The sequence below is a fragment of the Podarcis vaucheri genome (genome assembly GCF_965113315.1).
Source record: "Podarcis vaucheri genome assembly, chromosome: 2".
In the NCBI taxonomy this organism is placed as follows: Eukaryota; Metazoa; Chordata; class Lepidosauria; order Squamata; family Lacertidae; genus Podarcis; species Podarcis vaucheri.
The window spans coordinates 19,468,101-19,484,557 of NC_138760.1; the positions used below are offsets into that span (position 1 = coordinate 19,468,101).

The 16,457-nt window shown below is 40.7% G+C and overlaps 1 protein-coding gene across 4 annotated transcripts in view; it reads right to left on the bottom strand.

Moving 5' to 3' along the window:
• RACGAP1 (Rac GTPase activating protein 1) overlaps window positions 1-16,457 on the bottom strand; it is a 67,300-nt gene that overhangs the window by 8,421 nt on the left and 42,422 nt on the right. For all 4 annotated transcript variants that reach the window (XM_082212523.1, XM_082212524.1, XM_082212526.1 and 1 more), the window contains exons 2-10: window positions 12,726-12,825; window positions 11,398-11,600; window positions 7,985-8,115; window positions 4,958-5,027; window positions 4,620-4,673; window positions 3,082-3,159; window positions 2,062-2,179; window positions 1,234-1,361; window positions 231-395 (exon numbers count right to left, since the gene is read on the bottom strand). In XM_082212523.1, coding sequence (XP_082068649.1) covers window positions 231-395; window positions 1,234-1,361; window positions 2,062-2,179; window positions 3,082-3,159; window positions 4,620-4,673; window positions 4,958-5,027; window positions 7,985-8,115; window positions 11,398-11,600; window positions 12,726-12,825 — 1,047 coding nt within the window. The remainder of the gene's footprint in view (window positions 1-230; window positions 396-1,233; window positions 1,362-2,061; window positions 2,180-3,081; window positions 3,160-4,619; window positions 4,674-4,957; window positions 5,028-7,984; window positions 8,116-11,397; window positions 11,601-12,725; window positions 12,826-16,457) is intronic.

Below are 16,457 nucleotides of genomic sequence, written 5' to 3' on the forward strand. Positions count from 1 at the left end.
TTATGCAGTCGAGGAGCCCAACACCTCAAGGTCCACATCCCCCATCTGAATCTACTCGGACACTGCATTCGTCATCAGAGCCTTTCTCTGTGTCCCTCCAAGGTAGGTGCAGAGGGCGGTAAGAAGTGACGAATAAGTATAATTTTTTTTAAAACCATTTTGTTCTTTAGCTCCAACAGAAAACTTTTCAGTTGTAGGCCACTGAAGATGCTGCACATACGGAAGCATACCTCTCCAATTCTGACCGGGGTTCCTGCCAAGGTAGGGATGCAGGGCAAGGGGCAGCGATCTCGACATTCTGGGTGTGTCACTACCCGACAGTCTCGACACTTCAAGGCCACTTTCCCAAACTTTATCCGCTTGCCACATGGAACACACGACTCGGGTTTAATAACCTGGAGAGAGACTACACGTGTAAGGAACAGCTTGATCTGAACTAAGCACTGAAATATATTTAGTCCAGATAAGGACCCTTATCCAAATCAGTAGTTTATTCATTTGAATATTTTCATCCCACCAGTCAGCTAGAGAGGCTCTCAAAACTGCTAATCACCAAAACTGACATAAAAGTCAATCTAGAAAAACATAATATCATTCTGGTTAAGAACAGCAAGTGAAAACCACAGCAGCAACATGAGTCAGTCAGTCAAGTGCCTTCATGAGCAAGAAGGCTTTAAATGCAACTTCTGACTCAGTGAGCTTGACATATGAGCCACTCTGGGCAGGTAGGTGGGTACACTGGCAGTTATGATGCAGCAGCTAGGGAGCTACTTTGCACAGCACAATAGTCTCATTGCAATTGCAGGCTTCGTGGGCAAGCCAGATTTAAAAGTTTCTCCACTCTGCTTACGAGATGTCAGACAGAATTTGCTAATGTCTCCCTAAACATGCATCCCTGGGCTGGGCTCAGTAAGCTAAGCCATGATTTCACTGTATGCTTGGTATCTTAAAAGATTACAGCAACAATTGATTAAATATATTTGCATCGTGCTAAAGGGTACCAACGCAGATGTCCTGCTTACCTCAAAAGATGATGGTACTCAGGTTCCAAGGAACCCCAGGGAGAAGGGGAGAGGTTCACATCTAAAGAGGTGTTTTGTCAAGTATTCTGGGCTCAAAATATTTAGGGCTTTGAAAAAGGTCCACAAACTGGTACCCTCCCCAGCACTAATAAACCTGCTCAAAATAACAAAAGAGGAATTCACACAGGCTGATCATTGCCTGCTTGCTCACCGTTTTTGATACAAATTCATGTAGCCTCATCCCAGTGTTCCCAGGAGTGCTAGATCCATCTGTTTCAGATTTGTTTTCCTGCTTCCTGCTTCCCAGGCTTGAATCACTGCTCCAAGGTTGTAGAATGGCTTGGGAGGAGACAAGTCACAGTCATTTTACAGACTCTGCCTTTGAAATAGGTTTCAGGGGGAGAATAGGGACCCCCAATTTAGAAGCGGGTGAATATACCATTTCTCACAAAAGCTACCACTACTCTAGTTGCAAGCTAATGCAACTAGAAAGAAGTTTCAAGATATCCAATTTTGTCTCATCTTTCCTATTTTTCGTATTAAAATAATGACGATTTCACTTTAAACACACACAAGGGTTACATTTAGATCCTTTTCCCATCACAGCAGCTCAGGCTTGAGAGGGAGGGATATTTGGCGGTCAGCTTTCAGTGTACCTCCTTAATCCTTCTTACAGTAGAAATAGAAACAGATGTGTGGGATGGATTTAAGCAGAACACATAAAATGTTTCAGGAGTGTTTTCCCCTCCTCTATATTATAAAATATGAAATGGAATAAAACTATGCAGTATAAGAGTGACAGAGGAAAGTATGCTCTTAGTTTATCCATAACAGATTTGAAACATAATTCAAATATGTGCTGCCATTTCCTGTTGAACTTCGGCAGCCAACAGTATCCTCTGCAGTGCTTAGTCACAGAAAATGACTCTCACTTGTATCAGCAACCTTCTGGCTGCAAAATGGATTAACGGCTGTGGTTACAGGGAAGTCAGAGTATCAAATTTGAAATGCAAGTAATAATCTGAAAGCAGGCACTTACCTGCCTTTCTACGGTCTGCAATATAGCAAGGTACAGTTTCAATAGTGGCGATTGCTTCAATTGGGCCTCCATCATTAGGCACTGTGAGAGTCGTTTTTGCAACTATTGATTCATTTCCCTGAAATGAGACAGCCAAGAGATTAACAGGTGCAAGATGCACCTAAGGGTCATATATAAGAATCTCTCTCTACCCGAGCATATGAAACCTGTTATCCATGTTAATGGTGCGGCCTTGAGCACCTACGCAGCATATCAAAATCTTGGCTTCAAAATAAAGGCATCCACACTTTATATTACTGCTATATCCTGCTCCAACCAGATAAAATGAAAATATGCCCAGGCATGGTAGTGCATGGATGACTCCTACATATGACTGGCATCTTGACGAGCAACCTTCTTGCATCTGATGTTTTATCATTTACAGGATTTTCTAAGAACAGAATACATAAGTCATTCACAAAGTGTGCCAACGAAAGGTAGATCCACTGAATGATCTATCTGGGAGCACACAATGCAGCACTATTCTGATGTTAAGTGAATGTGGACTATTGTCTGGGAAACTATTCAGAGCACCACATAAGCCACTCAGAGCTTTTCTGCAGGGAAAACACAATACAGTACAATAAATGACAACGTAAATAGCCAAATAGCTGCAATATCAGATAGGGCTCTATATTAAGACTTGAACCGTGAGTTCATAAAAAGTAGATGTTGACCCACACAGTATTTGATACACTCTGTATAGATGCTGAGGTGCCAATTGTGCTGATCATTCCCACTGTGCAATGAATTTGTACGATAGCACAGAGTTGGAGATTTGCCACCTGATCGGGGTCAACAGCATTTCTCCACCTTTCATTTTGGGTATGGAGAAGCAGTCATATCATTTACATTGCACTCTGGGTGGTACATGTTATGTGGTAAAGTAATGTATAATACTAAGTACCGCTCCACCTATCCCAAAATCCACAGGCACTTCTGTCAAAAGGAAGGTTGTATAAACTACGCAAAGTTGCATACCTGGTCCACGGTAGAACCAATGGAACGAGTTTTCTTTAAACAACCTGGTGGGCCTTCTATAAACTGTCTGGATGAGCGCTGCAAAGAAAAAATTGCAATACCATGTTTGGGTCAAAACACTACAGAATTTTTGAGAAAGCAGAAAATGTATTCTATTGGAGTACTCAAGACACTAAATGATGTCACATATTTGTATTTACAAGAGATGTGATATTCTTGATATGATAAAAAGATAAAAAATATAAAAAAGATGGATCGTAGATTAGTATACTATGCAGTCACAGCAGCAAGGGTAATATTAGCCCAGAAGTGGAAACAACAGGAAATACCAACGGTGGAGGAGTGGAGATCAAAGTTGCTAGACTACGCGGAGCTGGATAAATTGACAGGAAAAGTCAGGTATATAAGAGACCAAAAGTTCATCAAGGATTGGGGAAAGTATGTAGACTATCTGGAATATATTAGTGAGGGACAAACAACACTAATGGGATTCAGAGACGCACTGTGAAAGATTAAGAGTTATTGTGCAAAGAAAATAGGAGACAGAGAAATGTATAATGACAATATAAGCTAGGAAATGCGTAACTTTAATTATTACTACGAATGATTTACGGACAAGTTGAAGGAAGTCTTGAAAGGGATGGTTATGTAAATTGTTGATGTAAAAACTACAATTTTATGTATTCTTTCTTTTTCTTTTCTTCGCTATTCTTTTCTTTGTGCGCTATTTTCTTTTGTTTATTTGTGTGCTAGCTTGCTTTTATTTTCTCATGGAACAAATCAATAAAAAAGTAAGGAGAAAAAAAAAGATATTCTTGATATGATCTGCATAGAATTTTAAGTAAACCTTTCTGAAATGCCCTTTCCTGCTTGAGATATGCTGAGAAGATACACTTCATGCATATCTCACCTAGTAACCAGATGAAAGTGAAGAGAATTGAATGGGAAGGGAGGAAGAAAAGACACACTCTGCTTTAGGATTCCCCCCCACCCCCCACTAGTATATACGAAACAGAACTCACAAGTTTCAGCTGTGCTATCCTGCAAGCCAAAATGAGATGGAAATTGTAACTTCTATCTTTGATGTCATGAAACTGTCTTCAGATCTGTCCTACTTGATCTCAAAGCCCTTGTACAAGGCATTAAAGCATTTCAAAAGAAAATTCCAGGTTTGAAACAAGCAGCTCAGAGGAATACATCTTGAAATTTAAGTGGCTCTCTAGATTATGCCAGCCTGGAAAGAGTGTTTGTATTGCTGACATAAGGGAAGCACACACTTGACTAGGAAATCTATCTATCATGTGTGTTAAAGAAAGAGGACAAATTATTGCATATGTATATTGATGTACACTTTAAAAGTTCACACTCAAGGAGTTTAGAAAATATTTGCCAGTTTGACCATTTGTAACTATTGCCACTTGATACCAAGACACCTAAGTAGTGAATATGCATATGGATACCAATGGAGAATTGAAACCTGTGTGAACGAACACATACACACCCCACTTTGCATTAGACCATTACATGTCAGTACATACCCTTTTCTCTCTTTTCTTCAGTTTGACAGTCTTTACCACTGTGGAATCCCATTCCTGAAGATACAAGAAGAATCTAATTGGCATTATGAAGGCAGCAAATTTCTATGTGCTGTTTGTTTGGTTTTATCCTCAATTTATGTTACTAAATCTATGACTCTTATGACCTGCTAGACCGCAAAACTATTTGGTATAGAACTGAATGGAATCTAGGAGCAAAAGGTTAATAGAGAAGTACAGACAAAGATAGTTCACATGATCAGCACACTTCTCTACACACACGGTCCTATTTCTACATCATTCAAGGAGAGCACAAGAAAGGCAGATCATGGTAACATTACCAGCGATTCATCGGTCTTGTCAAAACTGATGTCTGATAAAATAGAACCAGATTCATCTATTGTAGATAATCTAAATACAAGAAGAAAAAATTGTAAAAATCACACATATGCATGTAACATTCTTCCAGATAGCACCCTTGTCAAGGCCTTATGATTACTAGCTCAATTACTTAGCATTTGAAGGCAGGCAGACTATGAAAGAAGTCTAGCTCGAAACATTCCTAATTATATGTAATCAATACATATGCAACTTCGCTACACAAACACAGGTAAAGGGTAAAGGACCCCCTGGACGGTTAAGTCCAGCCAAAGGTGACTATGGGGTTGTGGCGCTCATCTTGCTTTTCAGGCCGGTGGAGCTGGTGTTTGTCCACAGACAGCTTTCCGAGTCATGTGGCCGTCATGACTAAACCACTTCTTGTGCAACAGGACATAAGGATGGAAGCCAGAGCACACAGAAACACCGTTTACCTTCCTGCCACATCAGTACCTATTTATCTACTTGCACTGGCGTGCTTTCAAACTGCTAGGTTGGCAGGAGGTGGGACAGAGAAATGGGAGCTCACCCCGTTGCATAGTTTCGAACTGCCGATCTTTCGATCAGCAAGCCCAAGAGGCTCAGTGCTCTAGACCACAACACCACCTGCATCCCTATATAATACAAACATAGGGTATGATATCTGGCATATAAGAAATTAGTATACTAAGAATTGCACATTTTTTTATAAGCAGCAAAGAATATAAACAGCTAGAGTTAAGCACATCTAAATCTCATTGGTTTCAATGGAGAAAGTTAAGCTTGTCTCTTAATACTCTCCTGTACAATAAGTGGGGCTTAGAAATGCTCAACAGCACAGGGGTCTCTAATTGCCATATCCTTTCTTCCCCTCCAGTCCCAGTAATCTTTGCGAAAGAATAAAATAAAAAAAACCAGGCTCCTGAAAAGAGATTGCAATAGTAAGAGGAATGTGGTTATTGGTATAATCCATTCTATTTGAAGAATTTGGATTCTTTTAGCATGCAGAGCTATGCAACCCATGCTCATACATGAAACTGATGCATCTGGTGCATAATTTTCAATTCTGAGAATGCCAGCTTACACTTAAAAAAGGAAAAGAAAATATGATTCTAATTCACCCACCCTTATAAATCAGAGATAAATTCTCTTAGCAACTTGTGGATCTCTACTTAAAGTTCAGAAATTAAACCAGAGCTTTGGAATGGTTTTATTGATGTTCTACATGGCTGCCAATTATTGGTATTACTCATTCCCTTGCCCGTTTTTCCATGCTTATGCCTTTCCCTCTCCACCATTCCGCTTCATTTATGACCCCTATCACTCCAACCCTTGACCAAGTTATTTAAAAACCTGTATCTTCAAGGCATCATTTGCTCTGGTCAGAAATGTGTCTTTATCTGCTGCAGAATAATAATAATAATAATAATAATAACGGTGGCATCTATCAAAGAATGCACATAGTGCATGTTTATAAACACAGACAAGTAGGGAAGCTTAATACAAGTAGTATCAACATTCAGGATTTTTTCTAATCTCCTGGACTATCGTTTGAGTCTGCATAATGAGGAATGTTCAAATTACATTACATTATTTTATCATTCTATAATTAATGTAAGTATGTCTGATGTCTTCTACCTTTTCCTATATAGTCCTTTTCTGTTTAGACATGAGGGCCTAATTGGCTGCATCTCAACATTCTCAGCAAAATCATACAACTTTAATATATAAATATTGGTTCAAGTACTGTTATAAATCAGTGTCTTCCTTTGCAATTCCTTGCAGTTCTGAAGTATTAAATTTCATTTACTGATGCACAGAGCAGAAATATATGCTTAATAGTACCAAAAAGAAATAAGAGCCCTTTCAATATCTACCGGATTCGGATAAATAACCTTTGCCAGACAAGAAATATGACTGCTGTTTAGAACTAGGTCAGTTGCTGAAAGAAGTATTGCTGACCTGTCCCTACCTTTAGGTTAATTACTTATGTAGAGACAGAATTATTGACATTCAGCTTAGCATTGCTACATCACAGAAAAAACCTTTTAACAAGAAGTAGGATTATAGCTACAACCTGAAACAATACTACCCCCCCCCAATATTCTCTGCCAAGAAACAGTGTTTCCTGGAACAATTTGCAGAGCCCTGGTATTCTGAAAAGTAGCTTCTAAGCCAAGGATGGGGAAACACTTTAAGTTCAAGGGCCGAATTCCTTTGTCGGCAGCCTACCGAGGGCCACATGCCAGGGGTGGCCGAGACAAGAGGCAAAAGTGCATGAAACAACAGGTGTGGTTACCTTTTCAGAGACTTCTATACAGATGTTTTAGATGCAATTAAGTTAGGATTTGGCTTTAGACTTGTATAGACAGAAGATGATCTAACATAACATCTGTTCAGTCCTCCTAACACAATTTGTGAGTGCATTGAACAAATTGTGTTAGGACTAAACAAGGGAGGTCTTAAAATTATTTTCTTCTGTGTGAACAAGTCTAAGGCCAAATCCTAACTCCCAGCTGGCAGCCAGAGTCACACTCCCAGTCCCACTGCCCACAAAGGCCACGGCAAAAGGAATGGCTCTTTACTGTGCCTACTCCCAGGCCGGCACAATGAGACTTGGATGAGGGCCACTACTGCAGGGTCTACGCAGGTTCAAGCAATTCCTGTGCCAGCACTGCCACTACTGGGATTTCCTCTGCCTGCTGTTGGAAGAGATGGTGGCCTCCAACCAATGTTTGGGTGGGCACACATTGAGTTGCTCTATACTGGCACGGTTTTCCTGCTTACAGTGGAGCTCCCATATGGCTTGCAGAGAAACACATTCTCCATCAAAGTTCCCTTGAGGGGTCGAGGGTTTGGATTGTTCTGTACATTTTCTGGCCCTATACAAGGGGTCTGGAAAACATGTTCCTAGCCCCAGCAAAATAAAATCAGGTTGTCACATCTATCTCCTTTATAACCCAGCCCACCAAAAGGGCACCCTATAGCAAGGTAATATCTCAGCATCTGACCTTTTATTCCCTCCCATAGAAGTATGAGGCTTGTTTAGGAAGGCCAGTGCTGATTTCTGTTCTTCACTCAGCTGAATACTCCCCGATGAATCACACATAAGCAGCTCTTTGATCAGCTGGATCTGTCGCTCCTGCAAGTTAGGAAACATCAAAAATAGTCTTGCTTTGCATTTCCATGACAGTCCATAATACACAAAGCCTCCTGAAGAAGGCTGCTACACTACCAACATATTAATATCTATAAAGAGATCTGCACCTGTCTCTCAAATCAGCTTAGTTTAAAGCAGCAGCACAAAGATTTAGCTAGATCAAATTGCTACCCAATGTAAAAAGATAAGGTACTCCAAATAGATTTCTTTGAGCCATAAAGCAATTTGCCCAATTCTATTTGCAAATAACAATAGTTTCTACCATATTGAGCTTCTTTTTGCAAGCATGGGAAGGGACTTCTGCAAGAGGCCAAGAATGAACAATTCTGATCTGCCAAGGGATGGAGTAAATAATCTTTTTCATAATAATAATAATAATAATAAATTATATTATTACTGTTTTGGGGGGACAGGAGGCGGGCAGGTGTGGACGACTCCCTGGTCCGGAATGGGGTAACTGTGCCCCTGAAGGACCAGGTGCGCAGCCTGGGAGTCATTTTGGACTCACAGCTGTCCATAGAGGTCAATTCTGTGTCCAGGGCAACTATTTACCAGCTCCATCTGGTATGCAAGCTGAGCCCCATCTGCTTGTGGACTGTCTCGCCAGAGTGGTGCATGCTCTAGTTATCTCTCGCTTGGACTACTGCAATGTGCTCTACATGGGGCTACCTTTGAAGGTGACTCGGAAACTACAACTAATCCAGAATGTGGCAACTAGACTGGTGACTAGGAGCGGCTGCCGAGACCATATTAACACAGGTCTTGAAAGACCTACATTGGCTCCCAGTACGTTTCCATACGCCCTCCCACCAGATGTCAAAGAGAAAAACAACTACCATACTTTTAGAAGACATCTGAAGGCAGCCCTTTTTAGGGAAGCTTTTAATGTTTAACAGACTATTGTATTTTAATATTTTGTTGGAAGCTGCCAGAGTGGCTGGGGAAATAATAATAATGATAATGATGATAATGATAATAATAATTCCCCAACCACTTTGGTGGCTTCCAAAAAATATTAAAAATACATTAAAATGTCGGTCATTAAAAACTTCCCTAAACAGCGCTGCCTTCAGATGTCTTCTAAAAGTCTGGTAGTTGTTTTTCTCTTTGACATCTGGTGGGAGGGTGTTCCACAGGGTGGGTGTCACTACCGAGAAGGCCCTTGGCATTGGAACCTCAGTGTCTGGACAGAACAATGGGGATACAGACGCTCCTTCAGGTATACTGGGCTGAGGCCGTTTAGAGCTTCAAAAGTCAGCACCAACACTTTGAATTGTGCTCGAAAACATACTGGGAGCCAATGTATGTCTTTCAAGACCGTGTTATGTGGTCTCGGCAGCCGCCCCAGTCACCAGTCTAGCTGCCACATTCTGGATTTATAGTTTCCGGGTCACCTTCAAAGGTAGCCCCATGTAGAGCACATTGCAATAGTCCAAGCGGGAGATAACCAGAGCATGCACCACTCTTGCGAGACAGTCCTAAATGCACCATGATGGATTTAACAGAAGGTTAAAAAACTGCTGACTTGGGTTAGAAGGCTGATAAAGAGATTTGCATGTAGCCTTTATAATGCAGCCCTGTGTAAATGAAGGACAACAATAAGGCAGCTAAGAACAGGGCCCTCCACCCTTTCCAGAGTTGTAGTATTCCATGATGCCTCTGTCACCGTGCATGCATTCTCCAGCAGTAAACCAAGCAGGCAAATCCAGCTACTCTAGGCTGAGGCAAACTCTCTTTCTCATTTCCCACTCGGTAGGCGTCCGCCACACAGGAAAGATAGTGAGGAACCAGTGGCTTGTTCCCTCTTCCCAAACTTCAAGAGCTCTTGCCCTCTGAGCCCTGGAGTACCTAAAATGCTCAAGTACTTAGGTAGCACTAGAATTCATGGGGAATTGGCTTCTTCCTTCCTGCCTGAGCTATGTGAAGGCTTGGATAAATTTTGCCTAGTACAAGACAGTGTTTAGCGAAGTGCACAGAGGACTGAAAACATGGAGCGACAGGGAGTTGCAAGTGGCCACATCCAAGTAATGACTCGCCTGTCTGCCCTATCATATGTTTGCTGTTGCGGTCTAGTTTTACAAGCCCCAAACCAAAGACCGCATGGATGGGAGCCCACCCACAAGTGACACTCAAGTTTCAGTACCACCTATGTAGGCTCACTTGACCACAGTGAAGCTGGTAAGTGGCTTGTTTTCCTGAAACTAGTCACATTTCAGCTGCCATAGTAGTCCACTCTTTACAGGCTGAGCACTGGATCACAATACGGCATATACAATGGGGAGTTGCATCATTTGTCATCTGTAATATTTGGAGTTCTAACGAATAGCAACCTGTAGTACTCAAGCCACCCCATCACTCCAAACTGAATGACCTTACCAGCAGAGAAAACAATTGTATTTTCACAAGCTGTGTTGGCATGCTGGAAAAAACCTGCAATATCCTGGAAGCAGAAGCACTTCCTTGGAAGAAGATATCGCAGAGGTGACCAGCAACTGGGCATTTGTTGCACTATACACCTTGTCTAGAAAACCTCTATGCTTTTCTCCCAGAAATAAATTCATGTTTAGTGGAAGTACCGTATTTTTTGCCCTATAGGGCGCACCTTGTTTTTTAGGGGGGAAATGAATAATAAAAAAAATATTCCCCCCCCCCCCGAACAGGCTGCTATCTGCAAGGCTTCCGGACACCTGCGCGAAGCACGGGGCGTCCTCTGGAGGATGCCCTGTGCTTCGGGCTGCAGGCTGCCGTCCACAAGCCTTGCGAGCCCGCAGGAACTCCCGCCGGACTCGCAAGGCTTGCGGATAGCTTCCTGAAGCCTGGAGAGCGAGAGGGCTTGGTGTGCACCGACGCCTCTCGCTCTCCTGGCTTCAGCGAAAGCCTGCATTCGCCCCATAGGACGCACACACGTTTCCCCTTCATTTTTGGAGGGGAAAAAGTGCCTCCTATAGGGCGGAAAATACGGTATGTATCTGAACACTCTGTGCTTGGGACACATAAAAAGGGAGGGCTGCTGTCTTCCTTATCAACTGATAGTTTTTTCAGAGGTAATCAGTTAGTCACTACTGAAAACAGGATGCTGGACTAGATGACCCCCCAGTCAAGGCTTTTATGTTTTGTTCGATGGTTACAATCCTAACCTTGCTCACCTGGGGGGAAGCCCCACTGAATTCAATAGGACTTACTTCTAAGTAGACTTGGATAGGATTGCACTCTAAGCCTGTCACTCTACTTCATTAAGACTAAATGAGGAAATGTTATATGCACCAGTTTTTCACATTCGGCTTCAGCTCGCTGTCTTCGCTTAATCTCCACATCCACTTGATTTCGGGCGTGTTTCAGCTTCACATCCAGGGCACTACGTTCAGTTTCTGTTTTCATCAGCAGATCTTTGTACCTGGCCAACTCAAGATCCATTTTCTGCCACTTTCTTCTGTGCTCTTCAAAGTTCTTGGCTAGCTGGATAAACTCTGTGAAGGGCATACACATCGGAATTCATTTATAAAGGACTATTTTCTTGCATTTCCTCAAATATCCCTGCAACAGAAGTCTAATCATTTCTACTTTACAATACAGAGGTGCTGGTATTATTCGGAACAGAGAGACCGTAGGCACAGGATCTCACAACTTACACACACTGAGACTTCCTTTTGAGTAAACATCCAAATTATGGTGCCACAAGAGTTATAATCACAAATCAAGCCAGTTTCCCCTTTTATCAAGATAAAAAGATTTATATAGGGCTACTCAGTCAGATAACGTGTTAAGAACAACTGAAGACATAGTGTCTTAGAAGATACACGTGGCTAAGGCAACTTAAATAAATATATGAACTTGCTGACGGTTGTCATACCCAAGGATAGAACTGCAGCTATAATTAACTTGAGAACAGATTATTTTATGGTCACAGATTAGCACACCAGAAAGACGTTCAAAAGCAAAATTTAAATGTAACTGCTGTAATATGCTTCAGTAGATGTAGATTGGTATTATAGATGTCTGGGCCAGAAACTCTATTCAGCTAGATAATTATACAAATATTGATTTAAAAGGAAAAAGCCAATTTCCTTTAGCTGCTTAACACTGCCCTAAGGGGAATATAAACGTTCCATCCTGCAAAGCTACAATCTTCTATAGAAGATTGGACAAACCTGCCTCCAGCCAATGCCCCCTCCACCACTATTATTTACGGATGTCATTGCTCTGTGACACAGCACTAGACTTCCCTTGGGCTCTTTGAGACCTGCAATAGTACATGGCAATGTAACATCACATCCCTAAGGCAACAGATAAAATAAGGTAACTACTGGAACTGTAATGTTTTAACCACATGTTCTGCCTGGTTGCCTAGAAACCACATTCTACAAAACCCACTAGCTGGTATGCAGATCAGTTTTCTACAGAAGCAAGGCATTATCCCAATCATCAAGCTTCCAGTGTAATTTAACATATTAACTGGCTGCTCTAAGAAATTTAAAAAATCTCACTCCAACCAAGTCATCTAAGAGACTCCTTGAATAACAGGGCAGGAAAAAGCCTACGAATAGGTTATAGATTTCTGCACTTACACAACATCTACAAAGATGACAACTTACGTAATTCATTGCCTTCACTTAGGATTTCTGCTTGGCGTATCAGTTGGTCAAAGATATTCCGTAAATTCAGCATTGGGGTCTCCATCTTTGTGCCTAGAAACTGAAATAATTCAGAAATTGGTTTGTTATTCCCTTTTCTTCTGCCAGACATAGCAATTCTTACCACCAAGGTTAAGTCTGCAATTTAAGAATCAACACATTATAGATGCTGTCTTTTGCTGAAAGACATCAACATCCCTTCTCATCTGCAACCTCAATGTGAGACACCATGCAGCACTGTTTTATTAACACAATGAATAAAGTGCTTTACAAAACTTTATAGGCACAAAATAGGTCCTGGAGCACAACGTATTTACACTGTAGAACAGACAATAAGGAAGGCACAAAGATGCAAATACCTTCAGACCCTCTGAATGTCCCTATTTTCCAGGGATAGAACCAGATTTATAGAAGCCACCCCAGTTTCTGATTTAATCCCAGGAAGTCCAGCTTTTCCTTAGGATGTGTCAATTTTATTCAGAGAAATGTTGGAGATTCTGTACTTTGTGTTAGTTGGAAATTAATACAGTGGTGCCCCGCAAGACGAATGCCTCGCAAGACAAAAAACTCGCTAGACGAAAGGTTTTTTCATTCGCGATTTGCCTCGCAAGACGAATTCCCCTATGGGCTTGCTTGAATATCGCTCTTTGTTTAATAACCAAGTCAAAGGCATCAAGAAAATGTAAGTTTAGAGGAAGGATCTGAAGGAAGAGAACTCGGGTTTGGGCGCAGTTTTAAAAATTTTAGTATCACTGGTTTAAAGTGAAACACAAATACACACATTTAAGGAAGTTTAACTTTCAATGGGCCATATTCAGCACTGCAGCTCTGCTGGCACTACAGGCTTCCATGCATGCAAGGAATTTCACAATAAGCTCCAGGGGGTTGAGGTACCCCCTGGAGCAGATTTGGGGGTGCTTGCAGGGTGAAGAGATGAAATGTAAGTCCCATTACACCAGCGGAACCCCAACCTAATATAACTGAATTCACAGCACTCTAAGAGTCACATAAAAAACAGCCTTTAATTTAACATTGGAGATAATATCCAAAATTACCGTATTTTTCTGTATATAAAACTAGGGTTGTTGTTTTTTTACTTAAAAAAATGTTTTAAAAGGGGAGGTAGTCTTACACACGAGGGCAATCTCCCCCCATTTTCTTAATTTCGAGTCCCCCAAAATAGGGGGCATCTTATACATGGAAAAATACGGTAAATTAAGCATGACAACAAATTCTGTGTGTTAATCTTATGGAAAGCTACAAATATATATTACTTTTACAAATCTACACAGTATAGAAAATGTGCTTTACCACAGGATCCTGGCCTTAATCTTTAAATAGCTGGTTGGCATGAGTCCAGAGGGAGCTAAACAGAAATCCACTGCTAAGAGAAATGGGATAATTGTGAAAGCAGCTGAGTCTATATGCAAAATGCATTTTTGCTGCATATCCATATTTTTCCAAGTATATTCATAGCTAGTATTAAATGACTGCTTAGCTGAAGTGCAATGTTTTCACTGTCCAAACAACTAGTTAACAAAAGTGCTTGTTCAGAAAATATATGAATTACAAAACAGAAAATCTGACTTAAATTAATAATTTAAACTGGATGCTTCGAAATTCACAATGGGCTGGAATACAAATCAGGATATTTCTGTCAAAACCATCTGGAGGATTAGAAATGTTTCAAGTGAAGCCTAAAATTAGTGCAATGTTTAACAAATATAAAAGGTGTATTTTGGTGAGATCTCTGAAGAGGCTTGGGGCTAAAAAAATATTTTTGCAAGCTACTGTTCCTGTTTCAAGTTGCTTTTAAAATCCATGACATGGTCAGCTCATTTTTCAAGCAGCAGAGCCTGTGACATCATAGCAGCGATTAAAGGAGAAATTGCTAGTTCAGCAGTGCGGAAATTGCTTCTTCAATCCATGTAGCTGCTGGAAATGTGTATGGGAACTATGGCTAATAAATTATCACCAAGTAGAGGCCAACACATGCATTGTACCATACTGCTGGCATCTGCTGCAGACAAAACACCACCTTCACAGCAAGAAGGCCACAGAAAAATGTTTTAAGTGCAAATTACAAAAAGCATCCTGACTGAGCAAGCATGCTACAGTAGCTGTTCAGCTTGTAACATTTTAGATGTTCTAAAAGGCTGAATGGAATGAGGTTCCTATAGAAATTTCTGGCCATGCCCCTGCCCCCACACTTTCACTCCCCACATGCTTCAAGCAATACTCTTAAAAGCAGAGTTAAAAACTCAAATATATAAGCTGGGTGCCAGATGACACCTTAAATCTAGGTTACATTCGCCTCAACAAAATATCTATTCGCCAGGGGGTCAGATTAGATGACCCTTGAGGGTCAGATCCAATGCTACAATTCTACGATCTCAACTACATTGCTTGACTGTAGCTTGCTCTTACAACAACTCACTTGTCCCTGTATGCAAGAAGAAGAAACACGCACAGGGGAAATGGTATTACAGTGGTACCTCAGGCTAAGAACTTAAATTTGTTCCGGAGATCTGTTCCTAACCTGAAACTGTTCTTAACCTGAGGTACCACTTTAGCTAATAGGGCCTCCTGCTGCCGCCGCACGATTTCTGTTCTCATCCTGAAGCAAAGTTCTTAACCCGAGTTACTATTTCTGGGTTAGCGGAGTCTGTAACTTGAAGTGTCTGTAACACGAGGTACCACTGTAATTATGAACTATGACAGAGGTTTTAAAATTGTGGTCGCCAGCCTGACACTCAGAAATCTCCACGTAGTCACAATTGGACCTATGCCAGTAGCAAAACGCACCTGGCTAATTTCTAACACTGCTTAAAAGAAAACCATTGAATTTACAGTACAGTGGTAACTCGGTTTACGAACAGTCTGGTTTAAGAATGATTTGGTTTATAAACTCCGCAAAACTGGAAGTAGTGTCCCGGTTTGCGAACTTTACCCAGGTCTAAGAATGGAATCCGAATGGTGGAAGGGCACTGGTGGTGGGAGGCCTCATTAGGGAAAGCATGTTTCGGTTTAAGACTTCTGGAACGGATTATGTTCGTAAACCGAGATACCACTGTATATACTGTAGACTGTTAGACTGCAGAACAAGTTGTGATTTCTGACAGCTCCAGAGTTCAATAAATAAGCCAGTGCAGTGGGTGTTAGACTAGAATTGAGGAGATCCAGATCTCAACTATGAAGCTAACTAGCTGAACGTGGGTCAGTCACTGCGCTAGGTTCAGTCATAATCAGGACGGATAAAAATCAATGATTATATATATATATATATATAAAAAACCAGATTTTTAAAAAAATTAAATCGGATTTTTAAAATAAAATGCTTTTGGAGGAAAAATCTTTCTAAAAATAATTTTCTATTTAAGTTACATTCTAGCCAAAGGCTATTCATCAGGAAATAAGGATTTGTTTTAAGTTTTTATGTGTGCTAAAACTCAGTCTATGGTGTTTTTTTATTTAAAAAATCGTTTAACCACATTAGTTAACAAACTTGGATCCATATGCTATAATGTTATTGTTTTAGTGAAATAAATTGTTTAAATTTTTATTAAGAAAATGGTTATTTTTCTCCTTCCAATAAAGTATAGCAGAAAAGTTGTCCAAATATAAACAGTTAACTTATTAAACCTCACAATAATTTCATAATTATCTGTCTATGTATTTCAAATAGTATAACCA